This window comes from Crocodylus siamensis, chromosome 1 (genome assembly GCF_052110815.1).
Source record: "Crocodylus siamensis isolate JL-2025a chromosome 1, ASM5211081v1, whole genome shotgun sequence".
NCBI classification, from domain to species: Eukaryota; Metazoa; Chordata; order Crocodylia; family Crocodylidae; genus Crocodylus; species Crocodylus siamensis.
The window spans coordinates 538636-553427 of record NC_143395.1 but is presented as its reverse complement, the minus strand read 5'-3'; the positions used below and the strand labels follow the sequence as shown (position 1 = coordinate 553427).

General features: G+C 55.7%; 1 protein-coding gene across 21 annotated transcripts in view; it reads left to right on the top strand.

Annotated features, from left to right (window-relative positions):
• Positions 1-14792, top strand: part of NCOA1 (nuclear receptor coactivator 1) — a 277952-nt gene that overhangs the window by 215987 nt on the left and 47173 nt on the right. For all 21 annotated transcript variants that reach the window (XM_090022901.1, XM_090023421.1, XM_090023147.1 and 18 more), the window contains 2 exons: positions 8286-8463; positions 13411-13590. In XM_090022901.1, coding sequence (XP_089879027.1) covers positions 8286-8463; positions 13411-13590 — 358 coding nt within the window. The remainder of the gene's footprint in view (positions 1-8285; positions 8464-13410; positions 13591-14792) is intronic.

Genomic DNA, 14792 nt, shown 5'->3' with positions numbered 1-14792 from the left:
GGTCGCTCCTTAAGGAGACGATCCTCCAAGCCCAAAGGAAGGTAATCCCCACGAGGATCAAAGGGAGCAGGAGAGCACACAAGCCTCCGTGGCTCACCAAAAGCATCCGGGAATGTCTCCTTGCTAAAAAGGAGGCCTACACCCAATGGAAAGAAGGGGTCATCACCAGGGAGGGCTATTCTGCAGGTGCTCGGGGATGTAGGGAGGCAGTCAGGAAGGCCAAGGCGGAGATGGAACTGGGGCTAGCTTCCCAGATTAAGGACAACAAGAAGTCCTTTTTTAAATACATAGGGGGTAAAAAGAAGGTAATGTGGGGCCCTTGCAGGACGTGATGGGTAACTTGGTCGTCACACCAGACGGCAAAGCTAACATGTTTAACAATTTCTTTGCCTCCATCTTCCTAAGTAGGGACCAGAAGAGCCACCTCCCTGCTGGGCCCCACTCGGGCCCTGGGGGAGGCACACCTGGGTCACGGGTTAGCGAGGATTTAGTTAGGGAGCTTCTGGAGGGACTGGACGTTTTCAAGTCAGCCGGCCCGGACGATCTCCACCCTAGAGTCCTAAAGGAACTGGCCGAGGCCATTGCAAGTCCCCTGGCACGGCTTTATGAGCACTCGTGGTGCTCTGGCGAGGTACCGGAGGACTCGAAGAGGGCCAACGTGGTCCCCATCTTCAAAAAAGGGAGGAAGGAGGACCCGGGGAACTATGGGCCGGTTAGTCTTACCTTGATCCTAGGCAAGCTGTTCGAGAAAATTATGCTGGCACACATCCAGGGGGGGCCAGCAGGGGACTGCATGCTTAGGGGCAACCAGCACGGGTTCATCAGTGGCAGGTCCTGTCAGACCAACCTGGCGGGCTTTTACAATCAGATCACCAGATCACTAGATGCAGGGGTAGCAGTGGACATCGTCTTCCTGGACTTCCGGAAGGCTTTCGACACTGTCTCTCATCCCGTTCTCATTCAGAAACTGGGGGGCTGTGGTGTAGACACCCACACAGTCAGATGGGTCGCCAACTGAGGGTGGTAGTGGATGGGTCCTTCTCAACCTGGAAGGACGTGGGCAGTGGGGCTCTGCAGGACTCGGTCCTCGGGCCCGCACTGTTCAACATCTTCATCAGTGATTTGGATGAGGGGGTAAAAAGCACTTGTTCAGATTTGCTGATGACACTAAGATGTGGGGGGACGTGGGCACACTGGAAGGATGCAACAGGCTACAATCAGACCTAGACAAGTTACAAGGGTGGGTCCCTTCCGACCCTAGAAACTATGAAATCATTTAGGCCTGGGAGTCCATCCCTACTCAGCAAAGCACTTCAGCATATGCTTCGCTCACTCTAATTTCAGTGGGACTTAAGCATGTGAGCAGGTGTTTTGCATGTATCAAAGCCATTATGAATAGCTGCTTACTATCAGCGTGGAGGTGTCATGGAGACTCTAGATGCTGATGAAATCCAACACCCAGTTTCCTCCAAGGGTTACCGAATAATCTGCCAGGCTTAGAGAATTGGTCTTCAGGCTGAGGTTTTATAGTGTTGGCAGCTGGAATGTGGTGAGGATCTCCAGTATAAACTGGAAACTCAGGTTTCATGTAGCTCAGGTGCTCACTTATACTAGGAAGGGACCCAGAATGAAAATTGGGTAGCTACAGGCATTACTGAGTGGGCAAACGTGGCACCTGGGCGGCAAATGTGGCACCTGTTCTGCATTACAGAAAGCTCGATATTAGACAGTCAGGGTTGGGGGAAAAGCCCTTGATCTTCAAATGCTCAACTGGTTTGCAAACTGCAGTCTGGGCTTGGGGCTCTTGAGAGCTTCCTCCCTGGGCTGTGGGCTGTCAGAGGCGTGGTGTCCCTGGAGCACACTGTTGTATAAAGGATCCGCAAAAGTTAAGGATTTCCCAGGTCTGTGGGCAAAAGGGAAAATCCTGATCAACTAGTCTGACCTCCAGCATCATGCAAGCCATAAAACTGACCTGGTGACTCCTGCCTGAAGCCTGATGAGTGGCGTGTGGATGAATTGCAGCAGTTTTGACCGAAGAGTTGCAGTGAAGGCGAATCTATCACCTACCTTGATAATTGTCAACACAGCTACATTATCCAGATCCAGTCTACCCTGAACAACCAAGTGGGACGGAGGGGTAGAGAGCTGGCTGCTGTCTGGTCCTCTCCTGTGTGTGTAAAGGAGGCATCAGAGATTTCCTCTCTTGTTGTACAGTGTAAATGTTGACAGGGCCCCTGTAGTCTGAGCAGTGTTTGCTGAAACAGGGGTGCCCTGGGAATACCCTGCTGTTTCTGAACACATCAGAGCTTCCCTATGCTTGGAGGGGCTAGGAAGGGGTGAGGTGCTTTGCTGTGTGCAGTGGTGGTGCTGGCAGCCTAGGTTTGCTGCTATGCTTGGCCTTTAACAGCCCATTTTTGAGCCCTGATGTCAAGTCACAGCACTAGTAGCACCAGGTGGCCATTTCATGGATTTTGGGCTGCAGGCTTCCATGCAAATCCCTGACACACCTCTCCCCCCTCTTTGGGGAAGCATTTGTCCAGTGTACATTCCTGTATGTTGCTTATAGGCCCTCTCCCCTCAGTCCCGCGTTGTAATTCCAGGCTTTCCACTTATCCTAAGCTAGGAGAGGGATCTGCTGTGGGAGAAAACTTAACCTCCAGCTGCATTGCCTGAGACAGCGGGTGGATAGAGCGCCTTGGAAATGGGTTGGAGCGTGAAAGCCTTGATACCTTCTTCAGCTCCCGTGACTCCTTGCCACACGGTCATAGCCTTCTTCCAGTTAGCTAGCCGATGAGGAAGGCAAATGAATTGCAGGAAGTCTGAATGCCAAGGGAAGAGCTGGGAGCTGAAGTGGTCCATTAGAAGGTAACAGCACAAAAGCAAGTGGGGCTGTGCTGTCGGTCCATGTAATGTGAAGATCTGCAAGGACTGGGGGAGCGTGATCTGCTGTGAGACCAGCACTGGGAGCAAGCTGATTTCTTGGCACCAGAAAGACACATTGGCCATTGGGAAGTGCTGACAGTGTTGAACCCTGAGTGCCCATGTCTGCTTCCCGGCAGGAGGATCCCGGATGATGAGAGCACCTTTACAGCCAAAGCCAAATGCCGTGGAGGAGCTGCTGAGGCACAATCAAAGGTTCCCTACAGGCGAAGCTGATGGCTAGGTGAGAACAGATTTGAACTGTAAGGAAGGATCTGATTTGTGAAGGGAAGAGAAGACATATGCCTGAAACATGTGGCCAGAATTAATTGGAAGTTGGCAGCTTAGCAAAGGAAGTCTTCTGTCTAAAGGGAGCAAAAAAAAGCAGAAGTGGCATGCGCATTACAGCATGAACGGCTGCAGGACGCCGAAGACAAGACAGATCTGATGAGACGAAATGGTGAACCTATTCCAGACCGGGCTGAAAACTGGGGTCATTACAAGGCAGGGGAAGCTGAAGTAGATCGACTTCTCCATGACCGAGGTTACTGTTCTGTGCCCAGCAGCAGGCACGAGCGGGTCACTTCTGCAAGGAAGAGACGCTGAGCTGTGCTGCGGCACTGGCAGCTCCGCGCTGAAAAGAATCCGCCAGACGCCGCGTGTTAAAAATATTGGTAATAATTATACATGCGCAGGTGGAAAGATCGTTTTGTCATTTGAGACTCCTTGCTGCCAGTATGTCAAACACGTGGGGAAACTGCTCTGCGGTACAAAGGCACCGCCTGACACCAGGGCCCCAGCACCACGCGCGTGACGGTTACATTGACCCTCGCCAGTTCGCGTTGCTTGCACGGAGACGATGTGCTGTTGTTTGAAACGCACCATACACCTAAGTCAGATTGTGTATTTAGCTCTGGTTTTCATAGCCGACGTCCAGTTGTATCTGTACTTGTCTTGTAACCAGGGGTGCCGTCAGTGCTTGCTCGGAGCTGGCTTCTGCACTGCTCAGGCGCAAAGGGCGGGACGAGGAAAGCAGGGGAGTTGTGTTTGCTGCATTACTTAAAGTGCCTGGTTGCTCCTTCCTGGGGACAGTTGCGGCCTCGGGGTGCAGAAAACGAAGCCATTTGCGGTGAGTTAAGAGGCACCGGGGGGTTTCATCCATGCATCCGCTCCTAACCCGTGCTCAGTGTTAGCTGAGCTGCAGTAACTCAGTCCTACATCTCTGAGGGTTTAAGCTGCCCTGGCTTAGCTTCCCCTGACCATGGGCAGGTGCGTCGCCCTCCTCTCAGCTTGGCATTTCTGCCGTTCCTGCAAGGGGAGCTGCACCCCTCGTTAGCACAAGGAGACTCGTTCTCTTTGACGCGCCCGATCTCCACTCGCACGCTGCCCTGCCGCGTGCTGGCGAGTCGGGGAGCAGGCGTCCAGAGGTCTCCCAGCCGGCGGGGACAGGGACAGGCTGCCTCACGGGTAACCTTGCACATGCCCATGTGTTGTACCTGTCCTGTACACCTGTGCTGGAGTGCAGTAGCCTTGGTCCTGGACGCCTGGCTCCATGAGATCTGGTGGGATCAAAACTTTCATCCTCAGGGAGCTGCCAGAGCTTGATGTTCTTCTTGAATATCCAGCTCTTTGGCCACCCGCTTTTGGGGCTGTCCCCCAGATGTGGGGAGGGTGCTGGTGTTGCCAGCAGTCCAGAGGGATGAGGCTTATGTCTGTGTAAGGGGGTGGGGAGCACTGTCTGTTATAGGGTCAGAGCAGAGGAAACTCCCCAAACTTCTCCTTCCAGGCGTATCCGGCTTTTTTCCACCCGCCGTAGGGCACTGATGCTCATAGGGAGACCCTTCCCCTCCACCCCAGCTCAGCTTGGACTCAGGTGAGCCGGTACTGGGTCCTTGATTTCCACGCATCTCTGCAGACCAGAACAAACCCCCACAGCCCACCCGAGGGGCAGGAGAGCGTTACGCCCCTTTTCTGCACAAGGAAACGGGGCAAAACGAAGTCTGGAGCCAGAGAGGAAGGAGGTATCAGCACTCCAGAGTCGCGTGCCCGGCTGCACCGGCCCCTGCCCTGCCGCGGGGAGAGACGACTTGCCGGCCGGAGCAGGGGCCGCAGCGACAAATTAGCAAACACGTGCGCAGTGCAAAGACCGCGCTCTCCACGCAGTGATTCCAGTATTATTAATAATGACCATCTCTCTGCTCCCAATTGGCGATGCAGCTGAGGCATGGTTTCCGAGCCTGCCGACACCAGGGCTGCAACGCAAAGGCAACAGTTGGACTGAGGCAGAGCTGCTGCCGAGGTGGCCCAAATCCCCGGGGATCTTCACGCCGGGGCACCAACGTGATGGAGGCCACTTGCCAGTCTTTGGACCGGGGGTTGTAATCTGCAGGCCATCTCTTCCCGACCCGTCTCCCTTTCCATGTGCATTATATTTACCCTTTCTGTCACCCCGGGAGCCCATGCCCGTCACGTGGGGCAGGACGGGCAAAGACAAGGGATTTATTCTCTTCCTGCTGGCCGTAGCCATCTGTTGCATGGGCCAGGACTTCCGTCATCAGCACCGCCGATAAGCTGAGCATTGGCAAACCGTGTTGCAGAAAGTTTCTTGATACTGGGACAGGAGTGGGTCCCGGGACCCCGCTTGCATGTAGCTCAGGAGCCTCTTCCCTCTGCAAACCCTGGAGAGGACGACGTGCAGACTTGGCCCTGCGCTTTCCCCCGCCCCGGGCCGGGATCCCAGGCTGCCCGCATCCTTCCCTTCCCTTTAAAAAGCAGTGAATGCACAGTGGCTTCCAGCAAGGTTGCCAGTGCGAGAGGCACGGGCTTCTCGTCCAGTTTCCGGGAATGGATTATCCAGTCCCGGTTGCGTGCTGATGAGACATCAGCCTGCCTGTGTTAATGGAGCCGTGATTGATTTACACCCCAGCTTAGACCATTTGTTCGGCGCTGATTCATTTGGTTTCCTTGGCCCATCTTATTTTCCGTCTGCTTTGTCTGTGCCGTTCTCCCTCGACTTGATACTTCAGCGTGCCGGATCAAGCTGCGTTCCCGTGATGGCGGGAGGGAGGAAAGAGCAGGATGTGCAGGAAATCAGAGGAAAGTCGAGAGCAAAGTTTTAATGGGGGCCGGCAGACAAACCCATTTGACTCTTCTGCAGGAGACGGGCTCTGCTGCGGGAGCACGAAGTGCAAATACCGGTTGCTTGGCAACAGGCAACAGCTGCGAATAAGGAAAATTGCCGCTGATCTGCCAAGGCAATTTTGTCAAAAGATTTCTTTGAAAAAAATTGCTTCCTGTTTCCAGCGTCGAACGGTGCTGTATGGCAAACCCGGTTTCCAGAGAGCGCGTTCAATACAGAAGCCGGACTCTGTGGCAAAGTGACTTACTCCGGCATTAGACGGCAAACAACGTTATCCTGAGCGGGGTCGGAGGGGCGACGCCGGGAGCGAGTGGGTAACAAAACCGCAGGCGCCGGCACTTGTTGGCCTGGCAGCGTGGGGCCCTGATCCTGCAGTCTGATCCACGCGAGGGGCCTGCGGGCAAGCCCGAGGGGTCAGAGCTCTGCCTGCCTTTAAGGGGGTCTCCCCACGCCGTGCGTGTGCAGGGTCAGGGCCTCCATTGGGGCACGTGGTGGTCATGACTAAAGGTGGGGGTGAAATTAGGCTTTGGGGAGGTGAACGTCCAGCCCTGCTGGCTTGAAACATCCAGGGACCATCCTGTAAAACAGCAGCTGGCCTCTCTGCTACCCCACAGTTTTTCCCCACTGGAGCATAAGGGTAAATGGGGCGGTGATGCTGCTCCCAGTAAAACCAGCGATCATGCTCCTGCCGGTTGCATTTTGCAAGAACAAACCGTGTTTGCAGACCTGGTTCGGGCGATTGTGGGGTTTGGTCTGGCGCCGAGCTGCGTGCCTGGTATGTGGAAACATGCGTTACCCTGCAGAGGATGTCATCGTGCCCCTGTACAAATCCATGGTGTGCCCACAGCCTGAACACTGTGTGCCATGCTAGTGTCTGCATCTCGAAAAGGAAGCAGTGGAACGACGAAAGGTACAGGGACAGGCAACCAGAATAGCAGGCGCCTGGAGCAGTTGCCATAGGAGAGGCTTTAGAGGCTGGAAATCTTCAGTGCAGAAAAGAAAAGGATGAGGGGGGATATGAGCAAGGTCTGTAACGTGGTGAAGGGTGTGGACCAAGCGAACAGGGAACTGCTGTTCACCAAGTCCCAGAATACTAGATCTAGTGGGTACCCACTGCAGTGAGCAGGACACAGGTTTCAAACTAGCAAGGCAAAGTACTTTTTTTACCCACCCCGTAGTTAACGTGTGGAATTCACTGCCACAGGAGGTGGTGGAGGCACAGAGCTTACCTGGGTTCGGACAAGGACTTGGACAGATTCATGGATGCTAGCTCTGTTAATGGCTGTTGGACAGAAGGGTGGGAGATGATTCGCCTTTAAACCAGGAAAGGTAGACGCCAGGGTGGGTGTTAAATAGAGAATAGCTGACTCTAGTTTATCCAGTTCAGTGCTCTCCCTGTATAGCACCCACTTCTGCCAGTCCGAGATGGGGTACTGGGCTAGACGGACCACCGGTCTGACCCAGTATGGCACTTCTTATGTTCCTAGGTAGATGCAGAATATCTTTTGTTCCTGGGCCCCGATTCAGCAAATCGAGCGTCAGGGCCCTGCAGCCTGTTCTGACTCTTCAGAGGGCTTGTTGGCTGCTGGCTACCCGGCACCAGATTATAGAGACCTATTTAATGTAGCTCCCAGGCCCAGAGTACATGCTTAAGCAAATGCACTGTTATTTGATCCTCAACAAAAGCTCCGCGGAGGTTATGAAATCCTTCATTACCATTAGAGCCCCTTGGCTAATCATAACACACATCGTCGGCGTGGTTATTGCTTTATTGCCATCAAGGAGATCCAGCTGACTGTGCTTTAGATAATCTCCTCTCTCAGGTCAGCTTGCCCGATTAATTATGCATCAGACACCACCCATAGATAACGAGGAGTCTTTCGTGCACCTAAGAAAAAGGATGAAAAACAACCCATAGAGGGGACTAGGTAGGGGATAGTAATCACAGGACAGAGCAAGACAGTGTAGGAAAGACCAATATTAATTGTGCCGGACTGCTTGAGGTCACCTGGCCCCTGTGTTACAGTGGAGACTGGTGACCCTGGAGAGACCAGAGCCCCACTGTGCTGTGAGGAGCAGTCCTGACCCGTTTCATCCTAAAGAGAAAAGAAAAGGAGGGGAGATGGGTGGGGAGGGGCAAAGGGACTGCCCTAGGTCATTGAGTTAAGTTGGTGGCATAAGACTCCCTGCCCTCGCCCTGACAGCCTCTCTCCTCTGGGCATTGCAGGCGCTGGATGGCTTCTTCTTTGTCGTGAACCGGGAAGGGAGGATCGTGTTCGTGTCCGAGAACGTGACCGGCTACCTGGGCTACAACCAGGAGGAGCTCATGAACACCAGCGTCTACAGCATCCTGCACGTGGGGGATCACGCCGAGTTCGTCAAGAACCTGCTGCCCAAGTCTCTCGGTAAGAAGCCAGTCTCGGGGTTGGTTTCCCCCAGTTCAGACAACGTGGTTTGGTTCCGGTTTTGCTCCGCGTCTCCTTGAAGCGGCAGCAGACCCGGCGGCGTAGAATGGTTATTGATCTGGTCTTTGGGGGCACGTCCAGCGTGGCCGGCGGAGGGGGCCGGGCCCCTTTCAGCAGCAGTCCCTACCTGGGGACCGTGTCCTGGACAGTCGAGAGCCAGAGCCTCCCGCAGGTTACTGGGAGCTAGGGCGCTGCACAGACGTGGGAGAGGTTGCAAACGCCCTCCTTCTTCGGTAGACAAGGGGCCGACTTTAGGGACATCCCTTCCCAGCATGCACCACTCTGGTGGGGAGGGGGCAGGTTTCAGAGCTGTCCATTCCCAGCATGCACTGTTCTCTTTGGATTTGAAGAGGCTCGCTGCACGGGCTGAGTTGGAGCATTGCATGCTGGGCCATTTAGCCTCCCCTGCCACTGAACTGGGTGTTGATGGGGCATTGCATGCTGGGACTTTGTGGCAGCCACAGCTCTTCTGATCTCCACGTAGCAGTGTTTAACCCTTTCCTTATCAGTACCACCCGAGGCTTTCCACCTAGGCACCATCACTGACCCTGATTTAGCCACATGGAGAAGCCAGGTCCCCCCCCCAGGTCGGAAACCCTTGTGTCATGGTCAGCCTTTAAGCATGTGCTTAAGTTGCATGGACTTCAGCGAGCCTTAAGCACATGCATGAAGTCAGCCATGTGTTCAGACACTTTCCTGGAGGCAAATCTCCATATTCCACGACTAAGATGAGAAGGTGCGAACTAGGAGCAGTTTGAGGGCCAGGGAGGGGGTCTGTATGAGACCAGTCGTCTGAAGCCAGGGCCTCTGTTTTCCCATGTGTGTAACAGCTTTGCCCGTCTCTCAAGGGCTTGTGGAACTAGATGCATTAATGTACGTGGAGTGCTTTGGGGCTCTTGTATGGAGGACATTATAGACTTGCAGAGTGCTGTAATCACCACCTGTCAGATGCTTACAGTATTTATGTGTTGGCGTCTGAAGAACAGCACTATCTGAAATGCTGCTGTTAGTGCAGTGAAGTTAACCCCACCGCGGCCGGCACTTCATTACAATGAGACACGTGCCCAAACCCAGCGACCGCACAGGTAACCCCGGTGCTGGGGTAGCAAAGTTGTATAGCTCCGCCTCGACCCCCGCAGCCTGACCAACCTTTGCACAACAAGAATACACCCTTCCTATTAATGGTTAACTGATCTTCACCTTTAAAAAGGGCTGCTAGAGCTCTTTCCCTTGGCCTCCCATGGACTGGGGATCAGCAGAGGCAGGCAGGGACGGACGTGCGTTACATCCGCTGTGCCCAGCCAGCGTGGAGCGGAGCAGTATGTGCCGGGAGCGCTAGAGGGCAGAGACGGGAGGGAGTCGGGAGGAAGAACGGCCGGAGGGACGTTGCTTTTTGCAAGCCAGCGTAAGGCATCCTGCTTAATCCTCCCTTCCGCCCGCTCTCCGCTGCAGCACACGGCACCTCGTCGGCCCTTAAGCTCATTTTTAAAATAAGGTGCTTACTCCACAGCACCATCACGCTGCTCCTGGCGAGGACGTCTGTGGGCGACACACCTGGGGCGTTTGACCTTACAGGGGCATTGGTAAGGCTGGCATGCCAAATATGTGCCCTGTCTGTCGAGGTTGGGGCAGGCTCAGAAGTTTCAGGCCCCAGGCAGCAAAGAGCACAGTGCTTGCTGGTTTGGTACGGCTGGGTCGCAGCCAGCTGCCTTCAGACCAGGGTGTTGTTGGAGGAAGGTCAGCTCTGTGGGCTGCCAGCCTTGCTCACCTTCCCAAGTGTGGGTGCTAATCTTTCCAGGCATAACACAAATCCACTTGTCAGTGTAATGGCTGCTAGAAAGCTTAGGTGCCTATTCAGACCCAGGACTGCTGTTTTCCAGCCTGAATTCCCCATTGTGCCAAGCAAGTTGTAAAGCAAAGCCGGAGGTGAGTGGATGGGTGGGTGGGGGAGCAGCTAAGGGGTCATTAGCTCTTCTCCTGCCTCCTCGTTGTATTTTCTCTTAGCCTGGTGAGGACAGGTTACGGGTCCCTCTCCAAGCAGGAGGGTGCTTGCTTCCTGGGGGCTTTCTGCAACGGCAGGTGAAGGGGGTGTCGCACCAGGGCTCCCCTGGACTCTGTCCCAGCCACCGCACAGACACGCCATGCAGAGTGCTGGTAGCCCCACAAACCGAGCAGGGCACGGCCAGGCCTTGCATGCGCTTGCTCCAGAGCTGCTGACTCAGGCTGCCTGCAGCGGGGAAGCAGGCGCAGAGCTGACAGATCTCTCTACTCCCACGGCTGCACCACTTTCACCAGAGCTGTTCAGACTGGCGCGAGCTGCTGTGTTGCACACTCTCTTACTATAGCTTAAACCTGCCTCCTGGAGGGCTAGACTCATTCGGAAGGAATCGGCTTAACCCAAATTGCATTAGAGCCGGGGGTCCGTCCATTCAAAGCCACCCAAGTAGAGTCTTCGCACTGGTTTAATAAAATCTAGGGTCTGAACTTCCTCACGTGCATGCACAAGACCTAAAACTTTCCCAGTCGAGACTCAAAGTATTTAAAGCCAGGCCTGAATTCCCAGCACGCAAACAGTGTCTTGAAATCCAGACTTCTGAGCATCCCAAGCAGCTAGACGAGGCTATGTCAGGCATGTTGTGCTGGTCTTCTTTCAAGGGCTCCTCAGCTAGTGGCTTAAATGCCAGGTCTCCAACTACGGGGAATCTGTACAGCTGAGTTATAATTCTCCGAAAATAGCGGTTGGTAATAGAAACGTTGACATGGCTGTGACTGCGCGATCAGGGAAGCTGGAATGTGCCGCTGTGGTTAGACCACTTCCAAAAAAACACACTGGAAACTTTCTCCTTGCTACATGATCTGCCACCACACGGCTCTGCAGCAAGGGCTTTATCATGCTGGAAAGAGCGTAGGCAGCGGTTGCTTTCTGGTGAGTGCCGGAGGGAGGCCTCGCGGTTCTGCGAGAGCAAGGAGAGCGGCTTTAGTTTCCCCCAGCAACGCCAGTGCTGTGGAGAGAAGTAAGGATGACGGCCCTGCCCATGCCAAGAGCTGGCCCGTGGCCCCAGACCACCAAAACCCCGTTCGGGCAGCGTGCGCACTGTGCTGGGAGGGAATCAGCAAATCTGTGACACCCCCTCTCTCCCCCCTTGCTTGTCTCCCTGTCTCTAAAATGGCCTGATGATGTCTAGCATCTGAAGGTGCAGCCTATGTGAAGGGCCAGATCCTGAGTGGGCCTGTAGGCACCTAAATGGACCTTGGGGGTGATTTAGGCCCCTGTGGTGCAAAGAGCAGTCCAGCCCCTTGGGTTCCTCCTTTCATTAGAAGACTCCACTCGAGCCTGAGAAGCTTCCCCAGTGCCTCCTTTTCGGCTTCTGGGCATGGACTGGGCATGTGGCGGCTCCAGTCTCGGCAGCGTTGCAATCCTGATCCCTTGCCATCTAAACCCCGCTCTCCCGGCGACAATGCGAGCCTGACTGCAGCCGTGCTGGGAGCAGCCCCACCAAATAATTGCCCACCCCTGGTCTAGTGTCAAATGCTGAACAGCCCTGGGAGCCCACGCGTTCCCAGACCCCGTCTTGCTCTGTGTGCGGCCCCGTGAATCGCGCATTCTTGGCTGCCCCCCGGCCCAGCTGCAGCATGGGGGCTGAAGGGCATCCTCACTCAGACTGCTCCCTAGACCTAGTGGTTTGGGCTTCTTCCTGCCGTGCGGATTTGAGTCCCCTCTGGCTGAGGAGGGTCTAGAGACCCCAGGTCTCTTGCTTCCTGGGCAAGTGCTGTAGCCAGGAGACTGCTCCACCATTTGGGCCCCATCTGGGGAAGAGGGAGGAGGCATCCTGGATCCCAGGTGAACAGGGATTGCTTATGTGCAGCCTGGTAAGATGCCTGAGCCTCGGGGGGGTGCAAGGGTTTCAGTCGCTCACTTATCTCTATAGCATTGTCGCTGTGCCAGGGAGGGCTGGCTGCACCGGGGCCTCAGCTCCCTGCCGGGGAAGAGGCCTACTCTTTGCCTTGCCGCTTCCCCACGGTGCCTGAGGCACCCCCTTTCTTCATTCTTGGAAGAGCAAATGCGGTGCGGGGCTGGCAAGGAGTTTTGTCACAAAGCCACGGGTGCGACCGGTTGTTCTCTGCAGTGCTCTTGTTCCTTGTGCCAGCAGCTCGGAGCATCCCCAGAGGCCAGGCCTCAGCCTCAGCCTAGCTCCAGGGTCTGTGTTTCGACAGTCCTCATTCACAGCGGGGCGTCACTCTGGCATCTCCTGCTGGAAGGGCTGCCCGTGCATGGGTCTCCAGTCGCACAGGTCTCAGCTGCCTGATGAGCAACCGAGAGCAGTGGCTCCCCTGTGGGAGTCGAGCTGTTTGCCTCTAGACTCCTCTTCAGAAAGGAGGCCTGGGCACCCCGGGCCTCTGTGCAGTGGCCAAGGTGCTGTGTCTGGAGGTGCAAGTGCTGGGGTCCCAGCCTGGCCATGCAAATGCTGGCAGTGTCACGGAGCACACTGGCTGCAGGGACTGGCCAGAGGGCTCAAGTCAGGCTGATTCGCTGGGTGTGGGGAGTCACGAGCTCTGCCCTGACTCACCGCATGGCCCTCAGTAAGTAATTTCACTTCTGCATGCATCTTTGTGCCCGGGTCTCAAGCTAAGAGGCTGCTACGTGTTGGGTGTATCTCAGTGTTATCCACCCCGTGACCTCTGGGTCGGGCATTGCCCAGGAAGCCTGTGTCCTGCTTCTGGCTCTCACGCACCTCGCCAGGTAACGTTGGATCACTCATCCCCCCCAGCCTGGGTCTCTGTTCCCCCTGCCCTCCATTCTGCAAGCAGTGAGTGCTCTCGGCTGGCTGGAGAGGCTGATGCAGATCACACCCATCTCACTCACCCTCTCCTCTCCCGTCCCTGCAGTGAACGGTGTTCCTTGGCCTCAAGAGGCAACCCGGCGCAACAGCCACACCTTCAGCTGCAGGATGCTGATCCGGCCCCCCGACGAGCCGGGCGCCGAGAACCAGGAGGCCCGCCAGCGCTACGAGGTGATGCAGTGCTTCACGGTGTCCCAGCCCAAATCCATCAAAGAGGAAGGAGAAGGTAGGGCAGGTGCCGAAGCTCGTGGAGGGAGGGGCCGGGGCTAGTGTGGGAGGAGGAGGCTACCTGCCCTCTGCAAGCAAGAGCAAGGAGCTTGAGTGCAGCTCCCTGCAGCACTGGGCACTGCGCAGGTACAGCATCGGGCCCGCGACAGCCAGGCAGGCTCCTTCCGCCAGAGGAGCTGTCAGGCCTGTTGCCGCCCCCGAGATGCAGATGGGGGGAGAGGGAGAGTGGTGGGGGTTGCCCCCAGGTCTCTCCTCCCTGTGTTTTTCATTCTGATTTCAGCTCCCATGGATCCTTTGAGCCCATCTCAGCCGTGGTGCTGAGTGGCAGAGTGGGTAATTCACCTGTCCAGCAAGGGCCAGATTAACCTTTCCTGGGAGTGCGCTTTGCAGCCACAGGAGCACCCGCATAGACAGGAGGGCTGTGTGAAGCAGGGCACTATGGAGGGGAGCCTGCCAGCTCCCTGACCTGGGGAGATGGGCTCCACACAATGCCCAGCTGCTAGACAGGACCTGTGGGCCTTGTCTGGCTCAGGGCTTCCTAGCCAGCCAGGCCTTTCTCACCCTTTGGAAGCAGAGAGGGGCCAGTTTGCTCTCCCATGCAGCCAGAAGGCACGAAGGGCAACCAGAGGTGGAAGCCCAGGAAAGGAAAGCATTTTCTGGTTACCTGGAAAGGTCCCTCCCAGTGAGGTCTGCCTCGCAGTGCTCCCCCTTTGAGCTGGGGAGAGCTGCTCTTGGAGGAACTGAACTAGATTGTGCTAGCCAGTCACCCTGGTCCTCGATGCCCCACTTGGCCTCTTCTGTCACTACCACTTCCCTCCCTGGTGCTGCCGGGGGTATTTAGTCACCTGCTGCAGTGCCTCATTGCCAGGGGCCCTAGGGCCTGGTCTGTGCTCTATAGACAGACGTCTCCAGGCCCCCCTCATAGGCACAAGGGTCAGCCTGTGCAGCTCAGTCTCAGGATCAGGCCCCTTGTGGGCTCCCCCACCCCAGTTCTCTGAACACTGGAACAAAGGCGCCTTCCCACACAAGCCCTGCCCTCATTTCCATGGCCCAGCCATTATTTTCCAGTGCATTAGCTGAATTAATCCACTGCGGCTTACACAGGAGATCACGACTGGAAGGAATAAATTACAGTATTTTATGACCAGAGACTTTGCCTGGAGCCGACAGTTGTTGGCGTTGGGCGCTGACTTTTATTGC